The 26256-nt window shown below is 33.5% G+C and overlaps 1 protein-coding gene across 1 annotated transcript in view; it reads right to left on the bottom strand.

The window, feature by feature from the left end:
- The window catches only part of pkd1a (polycystic kidney disease 1a), a 116059-nt gene that overhangs the window by 65843 nt on the left and 23960 nt on the right, over positions 1–26256 (bottom strand). The window contains exons 2-8 of the mRNA XM_073842544.1: positions 22222–22293; positions 19895–19963; positions 19254–19325; positions 14510–14673; positions 12013–12293; positions 10253–10646; positions 6236–6413 (exon numbers count right to left, since the gene is read on the bottom strand). Coding sequence (XP_073698645.1) covers positions 6236–6413; positions 10253–10646; positions 12013–12293; positions 14510–14673; positions 19254–19325; positions 19895–19963; positions 22222–22293 — 1230 coding nt within the window. The remainder of the gene's footprint in view (positions 1–6235; positions 6414–10252; positions 10647–12012; positions 12294–14509; positions 14674–19253; positions 19326–19894; positions 19964–22221; positions 22294–26256) is intronic.

The following is a 26256-nucleotide window of genomic DNA, read 5'->3' as shown; positions in this document are numbered from 1 at the left end:
CACACACACACACACACATGATCTAACCAGCTGAAGCCAACATCTCACATCTGTGAAAACTACAAACGAAAGAGAAAAATTGAGGAGGGAATGAGAGGGACAAAAAATACGACTCTTTGCGCCAGAAAAGAAACAATAAAAAGTGGTCTGTTCGCTTGTGTGTTCTTACATAAGACCATTTGTGTGTGTGTGTGTGTGTTTGGGGTATGTGGTCCATCTGGAGCAGGTTAAGAGATAGAAAACACACTTCCTCCAACACTCGTTCTGTCTCTCTCTCTCGTTCTCACTCACTCTGGTCAGTGGAAGCTCTACCCTCAAATTAATGATGGGTGTGGAACAGAAGACAGGAAACACACACACACACACACACACACACATAGATAAACACACATAAACACATAGAACTGGCGTCTCCTCCCTCCTGGAGTGTAACGTATTTCCACAGCTGTGTTTCAGCAGATGTGTAACACCACAGTGTGTGAGAGTGTGTTCACACCTGTAAACGTATTTTGGACACTACTTATTTTTCTAGTTTCCACATTTTCTCATTTCAAAGTCATGAAAACACTGAGTGAATGTACAGTGATAATGTGTTGAGCAAAACAAATTCAAACTCTTATATATGAGCTCCTTCTTTGTCCAGATTCCAGCAACATGACGTGCATCCTGGAATGCTTTTGTACTAACTACACTCTTAAAAATACTGTAAAGGTGCTTCACAATGCCATAGAAGAACCTTTTTTGTCTAAATGGTTCCATAAAGAACCTTTAACATCTGAAGAACCTTTCTGTTTCACAAAAGGTTCTTTGTGCGAAAGAAGGTTCTTCAGATTATAAAAATGTAAGAAAGAGATGGTTCTTTAAAGAACCTTTGAATGAACTGTTCTTTGTGGAACCAAAAATGGTTCTTCTATGACATCGCTTGAAGAACCCTTCAAAGCACCTTTATTTTTAAGAGTGTAGTGTGGAAGGGACATGCTTTACTTTTATTTTTTAATAACTTAATAAAAATGTAAAAAAAAAAAAAAAAAAAAAAAAAAAAATATATATATATATATATATATATATATATATATATATATATATAAAAATACTAACTGGAAATACATAAAACTAAAATAAAATATAAATAAAGAAATAAAAAACACAGGGAAAAAAAAATGACAAAAGCACATAAAATCACCAAGAGTTAAAGTAAAATTTTCAAAAATTAAAAGATAAAATAAAAGCGAATTCAAAATTAGTGCTGGGCAACGATTAATCGTGAATAATCACATCCAAAATAAAAGTTATTGTGTACATAATATATGTGCGAGTACTGTGTTTATTTATTATGTATATATAAAGACACATACATATCGCATATTTTATAAATATGTATTTACATGTATATATTTACATAATTTATAAAATGTGTGCATTTATATATACATAATAAACATACGCAGCACACACACACAAAAATGTTTCTGAGCTCCTTCTTTGTCTAGATTCCAGCAACATGAGGTGCATCCTGGAATGCTTTTATACAAACTAGTGTGAAAGGGACATGCTTTACTTTTAGATTAATCATTCAAAGACGTAAATAAATAAGAATTAAAATGTATTGTTTTATTGTGTTAGTTTGCTGTATTTTTTGTTGTTATTTTTACTTTATATCAAAATAACCCAACTGCAGTTTGATTGAGATGAATTGGAATGCACAATGAAAAAACATGATTTTTGAAAATGTTTAAAAGTGATCTGTTTTTGCAAATGAACTCTTCACATAAATACTTTAAAATACTGTCAAATAAATGCATGGATAAAAATAAATCTAAATCATGTTTAATTATTAAAAACACTTGAAAACATTAAAATAAATACATAACTATTCTACTAAATCATAAACATAACATAACAATGAGTAAACATCAAGATTTCACTACCAGTCAAAAGTTTTTGAACAGTAAGATTTTTTATGTTTTTAAAGAAGTCTTCTGATCACCAAACCTGCATTTCTTTGATCTAAAATACAGAAAAAAATTTAAAATTTTAAAATTCAAAATAACTGTTTTATATTTAAATATATTTTAAAATGTAATTTATTCCTGTGATCAAAGCTGAATTTTCAGCATCATTACTCCAGTCTTCAGTGTCACATGATCCTTCAGAAATCTCTAATATGCTGATTTGCTGTTCAAGAAACATTTATTAATATGATCAATATTTAAAACAGTTAGGTACATTTTTTTTTCAGGATTCTTTGGTGAACAGAAAGATCCAAAGATCAGCATTTATAAGAAATCAAAAGCTTTTGTAACATTATACACTATTCCATTCAAAAGCTTGGAGTCACTATCATTTTTGGGAAAGAAATTATAGAAATGAACCCTTGTTGATGAGTTTAAGTTGTTCAAAAGTGACGATAAAGACATTTATAATGTTACAAAATATTTCTATTTCAGATAAATGCTGTTCTTCCGAACTTTCTATTCATCAAAGAAACCTGAATAAATTCTACTCAGCTGTTTTCAACATAATAATAATAATAATAATAATAATAATAATAATAATAATAATAATAACAAATGTTTTTTGAGCAGAGAATCAGAATATTAGAATGATTTCTGAAGGATCATGTGACTGGAATGATGAGGCTAAAAATTTAGCTTTAAAAACACAGGAATAAATTACATTTTAAAATATATTCAAATAGAAAACAGTTATTTTAAATACTAAAATATTTCAGAATTTTAATGTTTTTGCTGCACTTTCGATCAAATAAATGCAGGTTTGGTGAACAGAATAGACTTTGTTAAAAAACATACAAAATCTTACTGTTCAAAAACTTTTGACTGGTAGTGTATTTAGAAACAATAAATTAGTAAATGTCAGAATTATAATTTTCAGACTAAAGTATGATGGAAAAGGGAAGCAGCACCACAAGAGTTAATTCATCTGCAGACGACTGACTATCAGCATAATATCAGGTCTACATCAGAGCTAATGCTGCCTTCAGGCCACGCTAGGATGATCGTTTTTACGAGATTAGCACACATGAACACCTCCACAATGTCATTATTATCAGTGGGTAATGATTCCCTGAGTTGGAAAAGTCAATTAAAGAATCAGGGGGAAGCAAATCGGTCATAATTAAGTTGTAATTGTGAATATCAACTGTGCAATTTAGGTTCTGCGCATTTTGCGCATCGCAGATGAATAATAACGATAACGATCGCCAGACAGGACTTCCCATTTAGTCCAATCATGTCCAAATGAGCTATTTTTTAATATGACGTTCACGAGGCTGTCAATTTGAAATCATTTACCATGATATAAAACTGTCTTGCAGCAAAGCTGTAACTCATTCAACATAGCAGCGCTCAGAAAATACAATAATTTTTATAACTGATTAATTTTGCAACATTAGTACTGCTCATTACTGAGAAGCTGCTTTGAAACAATCCGGATTGTATTTTATATAAGATTTGACTGGAGAATCACAATATGTGAGACTTGGTGGTCAGGATTTCTGTCCAAGCTAAAGTAATAAATACCGATTATTTCACGGACATGAACTCCGAAAACAAAGCAGGATTTACAGTTGACATGCTCGGCAGAGTCGTAAAAACTTGTGCAGTTCATTTCTCAGCTCTGGGAGATGAGGAGCTCATTCAGACCAAGGGTGAACACTGGCTCGATCTCTGAACGCAAACATGTGGCTTCATTATAGAAAACAAAATAAGCTATTAGCGGATCTCCTCGCTCCTGGTGCACAGAGACAAGGTGCTCCATGTACCACCAAACAACAAGAGAGAGAAAAGATGAAAACAACAAACAAGGTAGAAATTTTCATTATGTGGATGAATTACATTACATGCCGAATCTAAGGCCATGCACTGCAAAAAATATAAATATATATATTTTTTTGTCTTTTCTAGTAGAAATGTCAGAACATTTTGCTTCTGAACTGATATGACTTTAGATAACTTTAGTTTCCTGGAAATGCATCAAAATTAAGTGAGTTTATGCTTGAAGGAATAGTTCGCTGAAAATCTACTCGTCCTCAGGCCATCCAAGACGTATATGAGTTTGTTTCTTCATCAAAACAAAATGGGAGAAATGTAGCATTACATCATTGCTCACCAATGAATGTGAATGGGTGCCGTCAGAATCAGAGTCCAAACAGCTGATAAAATAATCCACAAGTAGTCCACACCACTCCAGTCCACCAGTTAACATCTTGTGAAGCCAAAAAGCTGTGTTTGTGAGAAACTCATTTATCAAACTGTTATTTATGACTAAATCCTCTTTTCATAATATTGTTTTCTCAAGTGAAAAGGTAGACATTTTCATTAGGAGCATGAATTACATGCCGAATCTAAATCTGTGCATTGCAGTTTTATGGAAATGCATAAAAATTAAGTGGGTTTATGCTTGAAGGAATAGTTCGCTGAAAATCTACTCGTCCTCAGGCCATCCAAGACGTATATGAGTGTGTTTCTTCATCAAAACAAAATGGGAAAAATGTAGCATTACATCATTGCTCACCAATGAATGTGAATGGGTGCCGTCAGAATCAGAGTCCAAACAGCTGATAAAATGTGACCCTGGACCACAAAACCAGTCATAAGGTTAAATTTTACAAAACTGAGATATATACATCATATGAAAGCACAACAAATAAGCTTTCTATTGATGTATAGTTTGTTAGGATAGGACAATATTTGGCCGAGATACATCTATTTGAAAATCTGGAATATAAGGGTGCAAAAAAATCAAAATACTGAGAAAATCACCTTTAAAGTTGTCCAAATTAGGTTCTTAACAATGCATATTACTAATCAAAAATTACATTTTGATACATTTACAGTAGGAATTTTACAAAAAATCTTCATGGAACATGATGTTTACTTAATTTCCTAATGATTTTTGGCATAAAGAAAAATCAATAATTTTGACCCATGCAATGTATTTTTAGCTATTGCTACAAACATACCCCAGCGACTTAAGACTGGTTTTGTGGTCCAGGGTCACAAATAATCCACAAGTAGTCCACACCACTACAGTCCATCAGTTAACATCTTGTGAAGCCAAAAAGCTGTGTTTGTGAGAAACTCATTTATCAAACTGTTATTTATGGCTAAAATGTGAGTCCTCTATTCATAATATTGCGTTGTCTTGTCTGAATCACAAGAGAAATATGCACAGATCAAGCACTGTTTACAAGCAAACAAGGTCTAAAACAGTTTTAAACAAATATGTGGGTGGATTTTATTTTGAGAAAATAGGGGACAGACTTTTTCACTGAAGAAATCATTATGAATTTTGGCCAGAAATTTTGGCAGTTTGGAGGTAAGAACTTCTGAAACAAATGATAAATTTGTTTCTAACAAACTCTCTCTAACAAACATCTTTTCACTTCATAAGACATTAACTGATGGACTGGAGTGGTGTGGATTATTGTGATGTTTTTATCTGTTGTTTAGACTCTCCTTCTGACGGCACCCATTCACTGCATAGGATCCATTGGTGAGCAAGTGATGTAATGACACACTTCTCCAAATCTGTTTTCATGATGACCTGAGAGTGACTACATTTTCAGCAAATGTTTATTTTTGGATGAACTAGTCCTTTAAAACTAGAAAATTAGAAGTAAGGTAGTTTTTGCTCTATGTCTGTATTGGTTTCACACATTCAGTATTCTAATAAGACACTTTGTCACATTATAGAGACACGTTTTTTGGTGTCCTTGTGAACTTTCATCAAGTCTGTGTCTGGTCTTTGGCTCTGAATGTTCTGGCCTTTCTGTCTGTTTCTGTGAGGAACTCACACATCTTCAGTCCTTTTACTGCAGGTCGTGAACTGGGCAGCACTGTGTGACTTTTAAAGGCATTTCCCATGGTGCCCTGATTCTGTTTTAGAGTCAAATTCTAGAGGACTCGACAAGAGTGAATAAAAAGTGAGCAGAGTTGAAAACGCAGCAAAGGTCTCAATAGAAAATGTTGTGTTGGCAGCAGAAGTAACCTAATTCAGCATGTCTGTGAGTTGCCTGATGTAATGGTCAGAAGTATTTATCTACTTTATCAGAAGGATCTATCTATCTATCTATCTAATATGGAATCCTCAGATACAAGTCACAAGATAATCAAGGTAGATTTTAGAACATTGGAATTTAAAATTTTGAACTTTGGAATTTAGAATGCAAGCCTACAGACATTTTGGAACAACAGTTCTAGAGTTTCCAACTCACTGTGTGATTCGAAGGGCCAGCAGGTCCCGTACGGTTTGGGAATGTACCACGGCGAGCTCCCCACCACGTGCTGAACAATTCCGCCGAGCGTCTGACCAGCTGACTTCTTCCGACACCAACAGGAAACAGCGGGATGAGTCAGCGTGATGGATCGCATCTGGCAAACACAGCGGCTCCGCTAAAGGGCGAGAAAGTTTGACTTCATAAATATCAATAATAACCTTTTATGTTAAAAATACAAAATAAACAGTAATATTGTGAAGTATTATTGTAATTTAAAATAGTGGTTTCTATTTTAATATACTTTAAAATAGAATTTATTCATGTGATGCAAAGCTGAATTCTCAGCATCATTTTGTTGGGATCAGATTTTTTATGTTTTTTAAAGATGCTTTTTTGCTCATCAAGGCTGCATTTATTTGATTAAAAATAAAATAAACAGTAATATTGCGAAATATTATTGCAATTTAAAATAGTGGCTTTTTATTTCAATATACTTTAAAATAGAATTTATTCCTGTGATGCAAAGCTGAATTTTCATCATCATTTTGTTGGGATCAGATTTTTTATGTTTTTTAAAGATGCTTTTCTGCTCATCAAGGCTGCATTTATTTGATTAAAAATAAAATAAACAGTAATAATGTAAAATATTATTGCAATTTAAAATTGTGGTTTCTATTTTAATATGCTTTAAAACAGAATTTATTCCTGTGATGCAAAACTGACTTTTCAGCATCATTTTGTTGGGATCAGATTTTTATTGTTTTTTAAAGATGCTTTTCTGCTCATCAAGGCTGCATTTATTTGATTAAAAATACAGAATAAACAGTAATATTGTGAAATATTATTGCAATTTAAAATTGTGGCTTTTTATTTCAATATACTTTGAAATAGAATTTATTCCTGTGATGCGAAGCTGAATTTTTAGCATCATTTTGTTGGGATCAGTAAGATTTTTTGTTTTTTAAAGATGTTTTTCTGCTCATCAAGGCTGCATTTATTTGATTAAAAATACAGAATAAACAGTAATATTGTGAAATATTATTGCAATTTAAAATAGTGGCTTTTTATTTCAATATACTTTGAAATAGAATTTATTCCTGTGATGCAAAGCTGAATTTTTAGCATCATTTTGTTGGGATCAGTAAGATTGTTTGTTTTTTAAAGATGTTTTTCTGCTCATCAAGGCTGCATTTATTTGATTAAAAATACAGAATAAACAGTAATATTGTGAAATATTATTGCAATTTAAAATTGTGGTTGTCTATTTCAATATACTTTAAAATAGACGTTATTCCTGTGATGCAAAGCTGAATTTTCATTATATTACTTTTTTCTGTATTTTGATCATATAAAAAAGTCTTCTTAAAAAATATTAAAAATCTTACTGATCCCAAACCTTTGAATGGCAGTGTATATAATAAATGTTTGTTTTTTAAAGAATCACATAAAATCTTCACCAACGCTGCATTTATTGAAATAAAAATACAGTAAAAAGAGTAATTTTGTGAAATAGTATTTCAATAAAAAAATGACCAAAACCAGTTTCCTATAATTAGCTATAAATTAACAAATTTATTTTAACATCTTTAATAGTGTCACATGATCCTCCAGAAAACATTTTCATATGCTGTTTTTCACAGGCTGTTTGGGATAATTCACAATTTTATTAATGCATAAAACAAAAGTAAATATTAATAACTAATTTATAATTAATATGAACATTAACAAACAAGGGTAAATATTACATGCTAAATATGCTGAAAACAAAATAGAAAACATGACCATAACATATATATCAACATCTCACTGAGATTTCAGTGCAACAGTAAAAAACAGCCAATAACTCACTGTACAAAACACTGTTTATTTATTATTAACTGTTATGGGTGAGTACTTTCATAAGTCATTAACCTAAGGTTGATTAGTAATATGCATGGCAAAGAACTTCATTAGAACAACTTTAAAGGCGATTTTCTCAGTACTTTTTTTTATTTTGCACCCTTAGATTCCAGATTTTCAAAAAGCTGTATCTCGGCCAAATATATCAACAAATTCACCCTTATGTAGTTTCGTTCATGTTTTTGGATGATCTCACACAACCTTTTCAGGCTGACATTAATTTCATGAGCTTCTATCAAGTGACAGATGAATGTAATCGGATGTCAACAATAAAACATTTTTAAAAGCTGACAAGCCTGTTTATTGTCTATGGTAAGTTACATTAGGCATTGTTTTTTCTCCCGAAAGTAAATCAGTAATGATTTTCTCTGCTCAGCCCTGCTGCTGTAACCCGTTTTCTTCTCGTTCCACCTCTTGGGATCAGCGGCGTGCGCTCTTATCTGTTCTCTCAAAGCAAACAATGACGGACAGATCTCTGCAGGGCTGATAAACAAACGAGAGAATCTTCACATGCCATAGCGTGACAGGGACAGACATGCTTTGTGCAAGAGATTGGGAGTTTATGGCTTGATAGATCATGAAAAGCAGGATTTTTTAAGAGAGAGTCCCATGGTCGTTTCAGAGCGTGTTACATCTGAGCTGTCCTGACATAACCGCACCTCTGAGAATGTGTCAGCAAGATGTGCCAGTTTGTATATGACTAGAAGTACAGTACAGCTCAAATGCTAGCGGCACATTCCTGACAAAAAGTCTGTTTCAAATCATTATGCAACAGAATTTAAACACAATATTACAATACTTATATCTCGCAGAATCTGCAAAGTGTTAATTATTTCAGCAAAATAAGAGGGATCATACAAAATTCATGTTATTTTTAATTGAGTACTGACCTGAATAAGACATTTCACTTAAAAGATGTTTACATATAGTCCCTTAATACTGTGCTGTTACCTAAATGATCCACAGCTGTGTTTTTTGGTTTAGCGATAGTTGTTCATGAGTCCCTTGTTTGTCCTGAACAGTTAAACTGCCCGCTGTTCTGCAGAAAAATCCTTCAGCTCCCACAAATGCTTTGGTTTTTCAGCATTTTTGTGTATTTGAACTCTTTCCAACAATGAGGGACTCATATGCAACTATTACACACTGCGAAAAATTTATTTCCTAGATGTTTTGTCTTGTTTCCAGCCAAAATATCTAAAACGTTTTAAATCAAGAAGGATTTTCTAGACTAATAAAAATTATTGTCTTGTTTTCAGAAAAAAAAAAACACTACTCAAAATGAAGTGTTTTTGCTTGAAACATGCAAAATAATCTGCCAATAAGGTAAGAAAAATAATCTTGTTTTCTTTTTGAAATAATATTTTTTTGCTTACCCCATTATTTTGCTTGTTCAAAGCAAAAACACACTTTTTTGAATCAAGACAACAAATCTAAGTAAGAAAAGCATTTTATGCAGTGCAAAAAGGTTCAAAAGCTCATTGATGCTCCAGAAGGAAAAACAATGCATTAAGAGTCAGGTGTGAAAACTTTTGAACAGAATGAAGATGTGTACATTGATCTTATTTTGCCTAAATATTATATATTGCACTTCAGAAGCTACAGAAGCTACTTATCTTCAAATGCAAAAGTATTCACCCTCTTAATGTATTGTGTTTCCTTCCAGAGCATCAGTGAGTGTTTGAACCTTCTGTAATAGTTGCATATGAGTCCCTCAGTTGTCCTCAGTGTCAAAAGATGGATCTCAAAATCATACAGTCATTACTGGAAAGGCTTCAAATACACAAAAATGCTGAAAAACCAAAGAATTTGCTGACGATCAGCAAGCAGTTTAACTGGTCAGGACAAACTCATGAACAACTATTACTAAACAAAAAACACAGCTGTGGATCATTCAGGTAACAACACAATAGAATCAAGTAAATTCAACTATTATTTCCTCTTGTGAACTATATGCAAGCATCTTTTATGTCAAATATCTAATTCAGGTCAGTACTAAATAAAAAATAACATGCATTATTTATGATTCCTCTTATTTTGCTAAAATAATTAACATTTTGCAGTTTCTGTAAGGTGTATGTACATTTTTGACTTCAACTGTATGTTTTTGTCTCATACCTCTTGCGATCTCTCTCCCATCCTTCCTGATCCTCCAGTCCACAGTAACGCCCACTCCGCCCCAGTTGACCAGAGAAACCGCCTCCTCCAGGCTCTGATTGGCCACTATGAGTTCGGGGCAGTGGAGCTCGAGTCGAGGGGGCAGTTCCACGCTCACGTTCCCCTGCGCTACGATCTCCTGATGACCCGCTGAGAGACTCACTTGAGCCTGGTAGCGCCCCGGCACACCGTACTTATGCCTCGCCGTGGTATTGGGTGTAGAGCTGTTGACCCGGGGTGATAGGTCACCGAAGTCCCACGAGAAAGAGGCGGGGAAGACGGATGAGGCGACAGACAGGACGGCCTCAAAATGAACGGACACGCGGCGAGAAGGAAGAGAGGCGGAGAAATTCACCTGTGGGTGGAGAGAATAATTAATATTTTTTGAAATAAGTCTCTTTTGAACACCCAGGCTGCATTTATTTGATCAAAAATATTGTAAAAATAGTAATATTGTGAAATATTATTACAATTTAAAAAAAGCTGTTTTCTGTGTGAATATACTGTAAACTCTCATTTATTTCTGTGATGTAATGCTGAATTTTCAGCATCATTACTCCAGTCTTTAGTGGCACATGATCCTTCATCATATATGCTGATTTGAAAATACATTTCTTTGTATTGTTATCATCATCTAGTATTTTTTTAAAATGAAACCAGTTTTAAATCAAAACGAGCTCCCATCAAGCATTCATACTTTAAAAAAAATCCATTAGGAACAGTACACGATCTAGGTACCGTTTAGCCACTATTTAAAGTGCACCATGATTGAAATGCATTAATTATAATCAGGAAAATGATATAAAGCAAACACAATGTGAATTTGGCTTCAGCCCATATGTGAGCTCATCTGAGTCTGGATGACTTCACATCTTAAAGGAGAAGTTCACTTCCAGAACAAAAATTTACAGATAATTATTTTTTTTGGGAAACATTTCAGGATTACTCTCCACATAGTGGACTTCAATGGTGCCCCGGAGTTTTAAATTCCAAAATGCAGTTTAAATGCAGCTTCAAAGGGCTCTAAACAATCCCAGCCAAAGAAGAAGGGTCTTATCTAGCAAAACAATCCGTTATTTAAAAAAAAAAAAAAAAAAAAAAATCTAAACTTTTAAGCCTCAAATGTCTCATCTAGCTGCTTATTCCGGTTTAAGACAGTTAGGGTATGTCAGAAAACTCCCGTTTTATTTTCTCCTCCAACTTTAAAATCGCCCTACATCGTTGTTTTATCTTTTTTGTAAAGGGCGTTTAATCTTCTTTGCATGTTCACTTTGTAAACACTGGGTCGGTACTTTGAAGTTGGAGAAGAAAATGACATGTGAGTTTTTACCTCGTCTTGAGCAGGAATACACATAGTACACGCAGAGCTAGACAAGACTAGCATTTGAGGTTAAAAAGTATATAAATTGTAATTTTTTTAAAGAAAATAACCAATTGTTTCACTAGATAAGACTCTTTTCCCTTGACTTGGATTCTTTTAAACCCTTTGAAGCTGTGTTTAAACTGCAGTTTAGAAGTTCAAAACCATAGAAGTCCACTATATGGAAAGAAATCCTCAAATGTTTTCCTCAAGAAACATAATTTCTTTAAGACTTGAAAACCTTGGATGACATGGGGGTGAGTAAATTTTCTGTAAATTTTTGTTCTGGAAGTGAACTCCTTCTTTAATGTCATCGATCACATGAGTCTAATCAACTCTAAAGGAAGTTAACAATCTGAACCTGAAACACGTCCTGTGCCACAGTCCAGCGGCACTCCTTCATGACCAGCGGGTCCGAACACGCGGCCGAACACTGGGACTCGCTGATGTGATTGGGCTCGGAGTTGGTGCTGCACAGACACTCTCTCTGCTGACCCAGACCGCCGTACCGCTGGTTCTCATGGAAGCATTTGGAGTTGCACTCCTCACGCGAGTACGGGCCGGGAGTGGAGGAGGAGAAGATGACCAGCTCCACGCCTGCCGCATGCTCCTCATCATGCAGACAGCCTGCATACGTCAGGCCTGAGAGATGAGAACGAGAAAAGGGTGATTCAAACTCTGAATCAAATGAAAATGTCCCAGTTTCTAGAAATGATCATTTTGGTGTGAACTAAAAAACAAATGAAAGTAAATGTGACCCTGGACCACAAAACCAGTCTTAAGTCACTGGGGTATATTTGTAGCAATAGCCAAAAATACATTGTATGGGTCAAAATTATTGATTTTTCTTTTATGCCAAAAATCATTAGGAAATTAAGTAAAGATCATGTTCCATGAAGATTTTTTGTAAAATTCCTACTATAAATATATCAAAATGTAATTTTTGATTAGTAATATGCATTGATGAGAACTTAATTTGGACAACTTTAAAGGTGATTTTCTCAGTATTTAGATTTTTTTGCACCCTCAGATTCCAGATTTTCAAATAGATGTATCTCAGCCAAATATTGTCCTATCCTAACAAACCATATATCAATAGAAAGCGTATTTATTGAGCTTTCATGTGATGTATACATCTCAGTTTTGTAAAATTTAACCTTATGACTGGTTTTGTGGTCCAGGGCCACACTATTGACACACATTTCATGGTTCACTAGCTTGCAATTAGACTCAACTTAATTTAATATCAGTTCCACTGGATATATTTAAGGTCAAAACGAACAACTGATTTGTATACAAACATTTAAATTGCACTTGAGGGAGTTTTTCTTTAAAGAAATAATTACGCTCCCCTTTTTGTCTTGTTTTCGGTAATTTAAACATTTAAACAGTGTTTGTCAGAAAAACATCTTTTCAGGAGATGTTCAGATTTGTTGAAACACACGTACAGTAGAGAGTATGCACTTACGTCACGATTTGGTCAGTTACCTGGATACACGGCTTAATTGGAGATACTTGGATGTAAACAACAGCATAGATTGCACGGTTAATGTACTACTGAATATGTTGTTCTGCTAATTTATGCTGTCTAAACCATGGAGAAAATGTGTGGAAGCTGCTAAATCATACGGAGAAGGACTTAGTATTGCACCCTTTGCTGCTTACTATGACAAACTAAAGTTAATAGATGCGTGCAAGCTGTGTCATTAAAAGACATGAACATCTTGGATGACATGGGGGTGAGTAAATTATAGGGTAAAATTTATTCTGAAAGTGAACTAATGCTTTAAGTGCATGTTTGACTAGTTATCGTGCATTTCTTTATCTAAAACGCTAATGTGCATTTTTAAACATGCAAACATTTTTCCCAATTGAAACGGTTATTTTAGTATCACTGAGATACTATTATAATTTTTTTTCTATTTATTTTGCACTCATTTTTTATTTTTATATTTTCGTTTTCATTTAAGTTTTTATTATTATTATTATTATTAATTTCAGTTTAAGTTATTATAGTACATTAAAGGGATGGTTCAAAGTAGAATTGACTTCATTGCAATGCACTCCGAAGCCCATGTAAATACCCCATCCGAAGTTTTTTTTTTTTTACCTTAGTCAAACATTTATGGAGATATTAGAGTTTTTCGAATTGCTTGTTACAGGAGTGAATGGTACATGTGATGTATCTCGTAAATTGCACCACTAAACCTGCAAGTAATCTTACCAAACTTGTACAGTAGTGTAAATAGGTTATGTACTCACAAAACGCTGCATCAGAACATTTGTAAGTCCACCATGAGCGTTTTAAAATCACCTTTTAGCCGATCCCTACTAGTCTCAAAAACTACAAATGGCGACACGTCGACGTCACTTCCCTGGTTTAGAAAAAGCACGTAAAAGTCCTCCTACAAGTTGACATGCACACAGATGTAGTAGGAGGACTTTTACTTGCTTTTTTCAAACCAGGGAAGTGACATCGACTTGTAGTTTTTGAGACTAGTAGTTCTCGGGTAAAACGTCATTTTAAAACATATATTAGAGACTTTTCATTAAGACCCTAAAGAATCATGTGAACTTGTGCAAAATGGGCATCCAAATGTTGAGAAAATCACCTTTAAAGGGTCCAAATGAAGTTCTTAGCCATGCATATAACTAATCAAAAAAATTAAGTTTTGATATATTTACGGTAGGACATTTACAAAATATCTTCACGGAACATATCAAAGATTTTTGGCATGAAAAAAAATCTATAATTTTGACTCGTACAATGTATTTTTGGCTATTGCTACAAATATACCTGTGCTACTTAAGGTCCAGGGTCACATATAGTTAATACTTAAACACAGGGCCTCACTCACCGCAGGTGTGCACACTGACGTTGAGCAGCGGTTGGTTTTTCACCTCGGGCGGCCGATCACAGAGCATAGAGTTGGGCCGCTTCACTCGAACGCCCTGGTCTTGCAGCCAGCTCACCAACCGCACGAGCTTACAGTCGCAGACGAACGGGTTAAAGCTCAGATCTCTGAAAAAAGAAAGAGAATATTTCATAAACCCACAAAGGCTGAAAACATTATACAGCCCTCATTCAAATGGCAAAAGTGTGATAAGGATAGTAATTTAAAGAGGACGTGGAGACCTTGCGTTTAGCTTAAGCCTTGTTTTATTTGACATGTACACAAATGATGGTACAGCAGCGGCAGTGCAATCTGCTACCACAGACTCACTATTTTATCAGTCCAGGAAACACAACACATGCTCTAATCTATAATTATTGTGAGACTGAAAGACGTCCACCAGGGAATTTTTAATCAGCGTATGAAAGCAGTGCTTGAAAAGTCACAGAGGGAATGCTATAGCAGAAAATTAAGCTTTAGAAAATTAAAACGCCAACAGAATTCGGATAAGGCCGTTTAACCACTTGATATGTGAATATTAAATCACAAAGGGAAACGAGTCTTAATGCTTCTTTTAACTATAATCATTACCATTGGGCAAAAGAATTTTTGGCACCATTAGGATTTCCTAACATTACGTTTATGACAATTAAGAATATTTTCTCTTCAGATTCTCATTAATGTCTGGACAGAGGGCTTTTAAATTAAATTCAGTACAAATACTACCTTCAAGAAGACTTATAATTGTATTCTGCAATATAAATAATATATCATGGCATCTTTTATTGGAGAAGACCCTACTTAACCAGTTACCTTCTGTAATTGTTTTGCTCTCATTTGACAAGCATTTGGTTGATTTGAATTTATTTTAAAATTAAATTAAATAAAAAAACTCCAGTCAAGTAAAAGACGACATGATATATTATTTAATTTATTAATTTTCTCATAAATAAAACAAAAATGTCTGCTGCTCTAAAGGATGATATGATATATTAATATTACTTCACTCAGTTTTCTCATAAATAAAACAAATGTACTGCAATAAAAGATGATGCTATATGATTTAAACGATGGTACAAATACTATGATCATGTTTACTTTTGTACAAAATCTATTATGCAAATTTATGCACAGTTTTACCAAAAAACATTGTTTCCAGACATACTTTCATTCATTTATTATAGTAATAAGAGTCTGGAGAACAAATAAATGCTGGAAATAATGTCAAGAACTCCTAATGACCCTTAAAAGAAGCTCCATCACCAACATTGTGGAAAATATAATTAATTTGATTTATGTAACCAAGTTCTTTGTGCGATTTAGCAATTTATATAATCACTTTTAAAGCATTAAAGGGTTAGTTCACCCAAAAATTTAAATTCTGTCATTAATTACTCACCCTGTCGCTCCAAACCTGTACGACCTTCGTTCATCTTTGGAACACAAATTGAGGTATTTTCTGACCCCGCATAGACAAAACTGAAATATTCTCATTGCTACTTAAAATTTCCAATGTCCTTTCTACCTTTTTGAATCTGGGAACATTTCAGATGCATTGCTGTCTATGCATGGTCAGAAAACTCTCCGATTTCATCAAAAATGACTTTTTTTTATATGTTTTGTAGAGGAAAGCACTTACAGATTTGGAACGACATAAGGGAGAGTAATTAATGACCGAATTTTCATTTGTGGGTGAATTATCCCTTTAAAAAGCAAAAACATGAATTCATGTCTTAAAAACAGTCTATTTGTGTGTGGGTTGATTTCTATGGAAGCCTGTTTCCGACACTGAATAAAACATTTAAAAAAGGTTTTCGCGACTTTTTATTTCACAATTCTGAGTCAGAATTGCGAGATTATAGAGAAAAAAAAAACAGAATTGTGAGATTATTTCTCAAAATTTTGACTTTATAACTTGCAATTACGAGTTTATATCTCGCCAATGTAAACTCGCCAATTGTGAGATAAAAAGTCAAAATTGTAAGATAAAAAGTCGCAATTACCTTTTTAAAATTTAGTTTAATTTAGTAGCGGAAAACAGGCTTTGATAGATTTCAGTGCAATTGCATGGAAGATTGTTTCTGCAAATAAATAAAAAAACATTTAAAAAGTAATTGCGACTTTAACCTCAAAACCTTTTTTTCCCGCAATTGCATGTTTACATTTTTTTTTCAGAACTGTGTGATACAAACTTGCAACTATGATTTTTTTTTGTCGAAATTGAGAGATACAGGTCCTTTTCAAAAAATTAGCATATTGTGATAAAGTTCATTATTTTCTGTAATGTACTGATACACATTATACTTTCATATATTTTAGATTCATTACACACAACTGAAGTAGTTCAAGCCTTTTATTGTTTTAATATTGATGATTTTGGCATACAGCTCATGAAAACCCAAAATTCCTATCTCAAAAAATTAGCATATTTCATCCGACCAATAAAAGAAAAGTGTTTTTAATACAAAAAAAGTCAACCTTCAAATAATTATGTTCAGTTATGCACTCAATACTTGGTCGAGAATCCTTTTGCAGAAATGACTGCTTCAATGCGGCGTGGCATGGAGGCAATCAGCCTGTGGCACTGCTGAGGTGTTATGGAGGCCCAGGATGCTTCGATAGCAGCCTTAAGCTCATCCAGAGTGTTGGGTCTTGCGTCTCTCAACTTTCTCATCACAATATCCCACAGATTCTCTATGGGGTTCAGGTCAGGAGAGTTGGCAGGCCAATTGAGCACAGTAATACCATGGTCAGTAAACCATTTACCAGTGGTTTTGGCACTGTGAGCAGGTGTCAGGTCGTGCTGAAAAATGAAATCTTCATCTCCATAAAGCTTTTCAGCAGATAGAAGCATGAAGTGCTCCAAAATCTCCTGATAGCTAGCTGCATTGACCCTGCCCTTGATAAAACACAGTGGACCAACACCAGCAGCTGACATGGCACCCCAGACCATCACTGACTGTGGCTACTTGACACTGGACTTCAGGCATTTTGGCATTTCCCTCTCCCCAGTCTTCCTCCAGACTCTGGCACCTTGATTTCCGAATGACATGCAAAATTTGCTTTCATCCGAAAAAAGTACTTTGGACCACTGAGCAACAGTCCAGTGCTGCCTCTCTGTAGCCCAGGTCAGGCGCTTCTGCCGCTGTTTCTGGTTCAAAAGTGGCTTGACCTGGCACCTGTACTAAACGGTGGCTCTGGATGTTTCTACTCCAGACTCAGTCCACTGCTTCCGCAGGTCCCCCAAGGTCTGGAATCGGTCCTTCTCCACAATCTTCCTCAGGGTCCGGTCACCTCTTCTCGTTGTGCAGCGTTTTCTGCCACACTTTTTCCTTCCCACAGACTTCCCACTGAGGTGCCTTGATACAGCACTCTGGGAACAGCCTATTCGTTAAGAAATTTCTTTCTGTGTCTTACCCTCTTGCTTGAGGGTGTCAATGATGGCCTTCTGGACAGCAGTCAGGTCGGCAGTCTTACCCATGATTGCGGTTTTGAGTAATGAACCAGGCTGGGAGTTTTTAAAAGCCTCAGGAATCTTTTGCAGGTGTTTAGAGTTAATTAGTTGATTCAGATGATTAGGTTAATAGCTCGTTTAGAGAACCTTTTCATGATATGCTAATTTTTTGAGATAGGAATTTTGGGTTTTCATGAGCTGTGTGCCAAAATCATCAATATTAAAACAATAAAAGGCTTGAACTACTTCAGTTGTGTGTAATGAATCTAAAATATATGAAAGTCTAATGTTTATCAGTACATTACAGAAAATAATGAACTTTATCACAATATGCAAATTTTTTGAAAAGGACCTGTATAAACATGCAATTGCGAGTTATTGCATGAAAAAAAAAATCGCAATTGCAAGAAAATAGTATTTTTTTCGGCAGATTTGGAGTGTATAACTCACAACTGTGAGTTAATTTCTCACAACTATTGCAATTGCAAGTTATTGCATGAAATAAAGTCGCAATTGCAAGAAAGGTCATATCACAACTCTGATAAACTCTGAAACATACTTTCTGATGTTTTCTGACGTTTAATTTTTGCTATAAGTAAATGTTAGACAATCAGTTCATGTGCAGTTTGACCTGACACAAAACTGTTTTTATTGTTTGAATTTCTTTAAAAAAGACAACATTTGTAAGCTAAGACTTTCTTTTATACTAGATGCAACCTGCTCTGTTTTGTCCGTCAGCCTGTTGTCAGTTTCTTCTTTGTTCTGCAATGTATTTTTCACTGAGTGAGAACATGATGTCTAGTCTGAAAGCTGCATTGTTTTTCGGACACAGCAAACTGACTAAAGGTAGGTCGGTCTTTGTGAAGCATCAATTGTGGGATTACATAGTCACAATTACCTTTTCATATATTTTTAATTCAGTGGCGGAAACAGGCTTCCATAAAATAGACGTCTCTTCTAATGACAAACACAATTTAGACAGTAATGAATCCCTCTCACACACACAGATTGAGTATAATGTCCGGATGCTGAACTAGAGCTCTGGGTGTGTCTGTTACTGGATCTGACATAATGATGCCAGAGCAGATCTTCTGCTTCCTTCGGCTGAGAAATCCATTGCATAAGCCAGATCCATCACACAGTTCAGTGCTGGAGTTAAACTAGTTTTCGGGTTTAGATTCAGGTCATTCAGCTTCCTTTTAAGTTTTGAGAGTTTCGACAATACGTTTGAAACGTGTGCGTGTTTATACTCACATTGTAGTTAAATTAAATAAATTATCACACGTTCGTTCCTCGATGGTGGTGATCTGGTTGTTGCTCAAATCTCTGCAAGACAAAAGTGAAACGTTTATTATTGCTCGGCCTCAGTCGTTTTTCCTTCTTTCTAAGTCACTTCTTTCTTTTCCTCACAGTATAATCGTTCCCTTGTTCAGCCGTTGGAGCAGCATATGGAAAAGTTCTGGAGTGATTTTGGTGTACCAGACGCTGTGTGTGTGTGTGTGTGTGTGCTGAAATGGAGCAGGAAATAGTGCAGTCAAAGCCTGAAGCAATGACGTTTAATTGGTTGTAATGGGCATGTGATTGAACGTACAATGTGTGTGTGTGTGTGTGTATGTGTGTGTGTGAGTTAGAAATGCTGTAGCTGAGGTGCATGTGTGTTGCTGTTCATACAGCGCAGATAAACATCTGTATCCATGACTGATTCACTTTGTATTTCTTTTGCTTTTGTTTGAGCTGAAAGAGTCGATGTGTCCGGTTGATTCGCGTTCAGTTTCTTCAGCGTTCTGACTCTGCGGTTCGGAGAGACTCCAGAAAGATCCGCCTACACATTCTCACCATATGAGCTCAAAAACGTCTGGGAACTAGACCATAATGCCGCCCACACGCACACTTACAGCACAGCTAACGGCCCGCAGTCGAAGATCCCGTGAGGAAGAGTGACCAGACGATTGCTCTGAAGATACCTGAGGAAGAGAGCGAACAGGAAGTTGTTTGAACCGAAAGACTGCTGTGCATCTGGTTGAATTATGTTCAGTTCTACATAAATGGAAATTAAAAAAGGTATTAATAATAAATAAATAATCTATGTTTTGTAGCATTTCAATGAAATTATATTAATACAACTGAATTAAAAAATAAATAAAATAATAATATCAACAACAGCAATAATAATAATAATTTGAACTTTTTTTGTATTTTAGTTGTTTATTTTAATATAACAAATATTTTCCAGTAATTGAAACAAAAATGTGACTCTGGACCACAAAACCAGTCATAAGGTTAAATTTGACAAAACTGAGATTTATACATCATATGAAATCTCAATAAATGAGCTTTCTATTGATGTATGGTTTGTTAGGATAGGACAATATTTGACTGAGATACATCTATTTGAAATCAGAAATCTGAGGATGCAAAAAAATCAAAATACTGAGAAAATCACCTTTAAAGTTGTCCAAATTAAGTTCTTAACAATGCATATTACTAATCAAAAATTACGTTTTGATATGTTTACAGTAGGAATTTTACAAAAAATCTTCATGGAACATGAACTTTACTTAATTTCTTAATGATTTTTGGCATAAAAAATAAAAAAATAAAAATTTGACCCATGCAATGTATTTTTGGCTATTGCTACAAATATACCCCAGCGACTTAAGACTGGTTTTGTGGTCCAGGGTCACAAATGTCTACTGCAATGAAAGATTATTTATATTATTTAGTTATTCATAATAAAATAACAATAATAATGAATATATAATAAAAAAACTTGATTGTGTTTTTAGCACTTTAAGTTTATTTTAATATAAAAATTTGAAATCTTTTCTAATCATTAAAGATGTGAAAATAAAATGTCTACTGATATAAAAGAAGACATATTGAATATTTATTTATTCAGTTATACATAACATTATTAACAATAATGATAGTAATAAATTAATACATAAATTTCTTTCACGTCTAGATTTTGTCTTTTAGCATTTTAACTAAGATTATTTTAATATAACCACATTTAAATATTAATCAAACTTAAATTAAATATTTTGCAGTCATTGAAATAATAAAAATAAAATGTCTACTGATATAAAATATATTAAATATTTTTACTTATTCAATTACTCATAATACAATGTTTTATTATTAATAATAAAATAATAAATACATTTATTTCACATCTAGATTTAGCTTTTTAGCATTTTAATTAAGATTTCAAATTAATCAATCAATTTCAATATATATCATAATAAAATGACTTTATTATTAATAATGATGATAACAATAAATAATAAATACATCTTTTAGCATTTTAATTAAGATTATTTTAATATAAACAAATTTAAATAATAATCGAACTGTATTTAATATTTTTCCAGTCATTAATATAAATTAAAATAAAATAGTCTAACTGCAATCAAACATGTCATGATATATTATTTAATATTTCACATTATTTAACTTATTCAATATAAACATTTTATTCATTAAAGTCATGAAAATAAAACGTCTACGGATTTCACAGATGTCATGATATTACTTATTTAGTTACTCATAATAAATTGTTTTTATGATTAATAATAAAATAATGAATACATTTAGTTCACATCTAGCATTTTAATTAAGATTATTTTAATATAATAATATTTATATATTAATTGAACTTAATTTAAATATTTTCCAGTCACTAAAATAATTAAAAAATAGTCTACTGCCATCAAAGATGTCATGATATATTATTTCATACTTCATTTTATTTAACTAAATATGTCATGATACATTAAATGTTATTTATTTAGTTACTCATAATAAAATGTTTTTATTAATAATAATGATAATAATAAAATTATAAATACATTTATTTCACATCTTCATTTTGTAGACGTCATTAAAATAATAAAAAATAAAACAGTACACTTACAATAATTGGAGAGAAAAAGTTCTGAAAATAATTTCAAGAAATCATAACGGTCCTAAAACGAGGCTTAATTTCTATTGTGGAAAATATAATCTACACCTGATGGCTGAGGGAAAAATGTGAACAGGAAGCTGCAGATTAGAAAACGAGTAGGCCTTTTTCTTCAGCACAAAGAAACGCACTCATGTTTACACCAGACCACCTATTATTCAAGCACAAGACCACCCATTACAGCCGTATGTGAACGACTGCGTCTCAAGCACACGCACAAACAAACACACGCTCACGCATGAGAGACGTGGCACTTACAGCTCCTTGAGGGTGGTGAGGTGATCAAAGAGGCTCGAATCCACTGAGGGAATGTGGTTTCTGGACAGATCTCTGCAACAGAAGCCAGAAAAGAGACGCTTAGAGATTCACACACACTCAAACTCCAGCTAACAGCTGCAGAAACCTGTTCATGAGGGAAGATTGAGATCAAGCTATCCGTTTCAAACCCCTATGACTTTCTTTCTTCTGTGGAACACAATAGGAGATGTTTAGCCAAACGGTCCTGCTGCTCTTTTTCATGGAGTGAAAGTGAATATGCAAACAGAATCAGAATAATGTGTGTGTGTGTGTGTGTGTGTGTGTGTGTGTGTGTGTGTGTGTGTACCTGGTATTCATCACGTTATGGGGACCAAATGTCCCCACAAGGATAGGAATACCAGTAGATTTTGACCTTGTGGGGACATTTCTTAGGTCCCCATGAGGAAACAGGCTTATAAATCATGCACAATGAGTTTTTTTGAGGAAGTCAAAGTGTGCACAATCTCCTGTGAGGGCTAGGTTTAGGTGTAGGGTAGGTGTAGGGCGATAGAAAGTACGGTTTGTACAGTATAAAAACCATTATGCCTATGGAATGTCCCCATAAAACATGTAAACCCAACATGTGTGTGTGTGTGTGTGTGAACTCTGTTCCCAAAAGGAAACATCTGTCCATTCCAGACAGACTGTGTAAGAGAGGAGGAGGAGTTTTACTCAAACTGACCGTGGATGCTGTTGAAAAGCCTCTGCTAAAGTCATTATTGTGTCAGTTCTACACTAATAGGAGGCGTTCTTACACATCATCACGTTACATAACACGGCTTGTGTGTGTGTGTGTGTGTGTGGAACTATAGCAACCAATCTGAACGTTATCAGCGCAAAGTGAATGAAAGCAGAGCACTGTGCTCTTCTGGCTTGTGAGTCAGTCACTGAGGGGCCGAGTGTATTTTCAGCACAATCAGATTTATATCGTGTTGTGTAAGGGTCTCGGAAAGTTTATTCAAGCAAATGGGATGGAAAAGAGTATCTTCGGCTCACAGTCGTGAGACGTCACAACAGGTAACAGCTGAGAAAGCAGAGAAAAACTTCAGCTGTAAAGTTATTGTAGAGTTTTTCCTGGTCAGGATGCAAACCTAGTTGTGTAAGTGTGCTGTCGTAGTCCAGTTTCTGACAGCAAAAAAGTAAATAAAAATAAATACATTTTACATTTTATTTATATATATACACACACATACTGGCTCTCAATAGTTTGGGATCAGATTTTTAATAATTTTAAAGACTTGTTGTTTCTTATGCTCATCAAGGCTGCATTTATTTGATCAAAAATACAGAAAAACCTGTAATATTGTGAAATATTCTTTCAATTTAAAATAACTGTTTTCTGTGTGAATATATACAATATAAAATGCAACACTAAACACGAGAACACCAGAAAGGTCATACAAAATAAAAATAAAAATTAAAAATATAAAAATAAACATTGGATTCAAGTTGCTTCGGATAAAAGTGCCTGTCAAATGCATACAAAAACAACTAAATAAAATATTTGATTGTATAAGCATGTTGTAGTCCTGTTTCACATAAATAAAAATATTATAAATACATTCAATAATAAATTCAAATAAATAAATAAATAGATAGATGAATTAATTAATTAATGTACACCAAACACTAAAGGTCATAAATAAAATAAAATAAAATAATAAAATAAAATAAAATAAAATAAAGAAAAATAAATAAACCTTGGATTCAAGTTGCTTTGGATAAAAGTGGCTGCAAAAAAACAACAAAACATTTACAATGAATATATTCAAATTAAATAAATAAAAGCATTATTTTATTATTTATTTAAAAAGTATATGTAGATAGATAGATAAAAGTGATATAAAAATAAAAATAAAATTAAATAAAAGTGGGTGTCAAATGCATATAAAAATGACAAAATAAAATATTTACAATAAATATATTAATAATACTCTGTATAAAATCACTCATTTAAATGAAGGAATTTGTTTTCATCAGCATGTAAAGTTGATTGTGTATGTGTGCGGTTACAGTCCTGTTTCTCACAGCAAAAAAAAAGATTTTAAAAATAAAAATAATAACAAATTTATGTTCACCAATCTCTAGAACACCAAGGTCATAAATAAAATAAAATAAACCTTGGATTCAAGTTGCTTTGGATAAAAGTGGCTGTCAAATGCATACAAACACAACAAAATAAAATGTGTACAATAGGTATATTAATAATACGATGAAATCATTTATTAAAATTAAGGGATTTATTTTCATTAGGGTGCAAATTTGATTGTCTAAGCATGTTGTAGGCCTATTTTTGACAGCAAAAACATCTATAAACAAAGAAATAATAACAATAATAGAATACCTTTGGCCCAAAATGTAGAACATGATCATGGGTTCAATTTCTACTTAAAAAAAATAACAGATTTAATTTAAACTAAACAGATAAATGCATCTGTCAAATGCACATAAAATAGAATATAATATCAAATCATTATATGCATTTTTATAATAAATACACAAAAATAGATTGTGTATATAATCACTGATTTAAATTAAGCTTTTTTTATTGCATGCAAAATGAATTACAATGCAACTGCTAAGATGCAAAATCATTTCTGAACAAGCTGTTTGTTCAGCTTCTTTTTAGGGTTTTTTACACTATGCTTAATAATTAATTAACATCTTTAAACTTTAAACTTTAAACATTTTTAAAATTGGGTTATGTTAAGGTTAGGAATTTGGAGAGTTAAGATTTGTATTTCTAGCACTTCTTTTAGTTGTTTAGCAAAAGAAAGCCAATCATAAACTGAACCATCCTTGCCTCTTTAAATATTGTTGCACTTTCACACAGAAACCTTAAAATGCTGGATGAACAGGCGGTTAAAAAAAGGTCACGTATTAAACTCATAAATATAGGAAGAAAGAACACTCAGGATTAAACTTTAAATCTTTCGCTGTGGAGAGTTCTCTCTTCATTTGTATGTCATTTCTTCACGTATTTATTTTGGTTTATTGATTGCAGAGGGAAGATCTGAAGCTGATGATTTCCACACAGACTTCAGTGCTTCTGTGCCTGATTGCTGGAAAAACGAATGGCAGGATGGCCCGGCTCGGCTCGAATATGAAGTAGCTCTCACGTGTGGCTCAGATTTTCCATGCCGCATTTGAAAAGGCTTGATTTAGCGTCCAGATTCACTTCAACAGACAAGAGCGGATTGTGGTTCTGCTGTTTTTCTGCTGCGAGCTTTGGACTGTCTGACTGCACACTTACTTCATAACTACAGCTGGAACGAAAGCTCACAAGCAACCACTAACCGAAGGGCACCCAAAAGTATCATGGTATGCTTTTTAAGCACATATACCATAAACTACACAAATAGTATGGTCCATAAATGTGTTAAAGAAATAGATCACCCACAAATACTTAACTCTAAGGCTACATCCAAGATGAGTTAGTTTGTTCATGGGAACGGATTTAAAGAAATGTAGCATTGCATCAATTGCTCACCAATGGATCCTCTGCAGTGAATGGGTGCCGTCAAAATGAGAGTCCAAACAGCTGATAAAAACATCACAATAATCCACATTACTTCAGTCCATCAGTTATTGTCTTGTGAAGTAAAAAGATGCATGTTCGTAAGAAAAAGATTTATCATTACGATGTTTTTAACTCAAAGTTTCTAGCTAAATTAGTTTTTATCCATAATATTGCTTTCTACAGTAAAAAAAAGGTCTCGTTTACAAGCCAAAACTATAACTACAAAAAACTAACATTACGAGAATAAAGTCAAGAATAAAGTCGTAATATTTCAAGGGTAAAGTTGAAATATTACGAGAATAAAGTTGAAATACTACAAGAATAAAGGTGAAATACTTTGAGAATGAAGTCGAAATGTTTCGGGAATTAAGTCCTAATATTAAAAACTAAAGTCTAAATATTTCTAGAATAAAGTCTAAATATTTTGAGAATAAAGTAAAAATATTTCGAGAATAAAGTTGAAATATTACAAGAAT

This window comes from Garra rufa, chromosome 6 (genome assembly GCF_049309525.1).
Source record: "Garra rufa chromosome 6, GarRuf1.0, whole genome shotgun sequence".
NCBI lineage: Eukaryota > Metazoa > Chordata > Actinopteri > Cypriniformes > Cyprinidae > Garra > Garra rufa.
The sequence above is the reverse complement of the archived record's forward strand: the minus strand, read 5'-3'. Positions and strand labels throughout refer to the sequence as shown.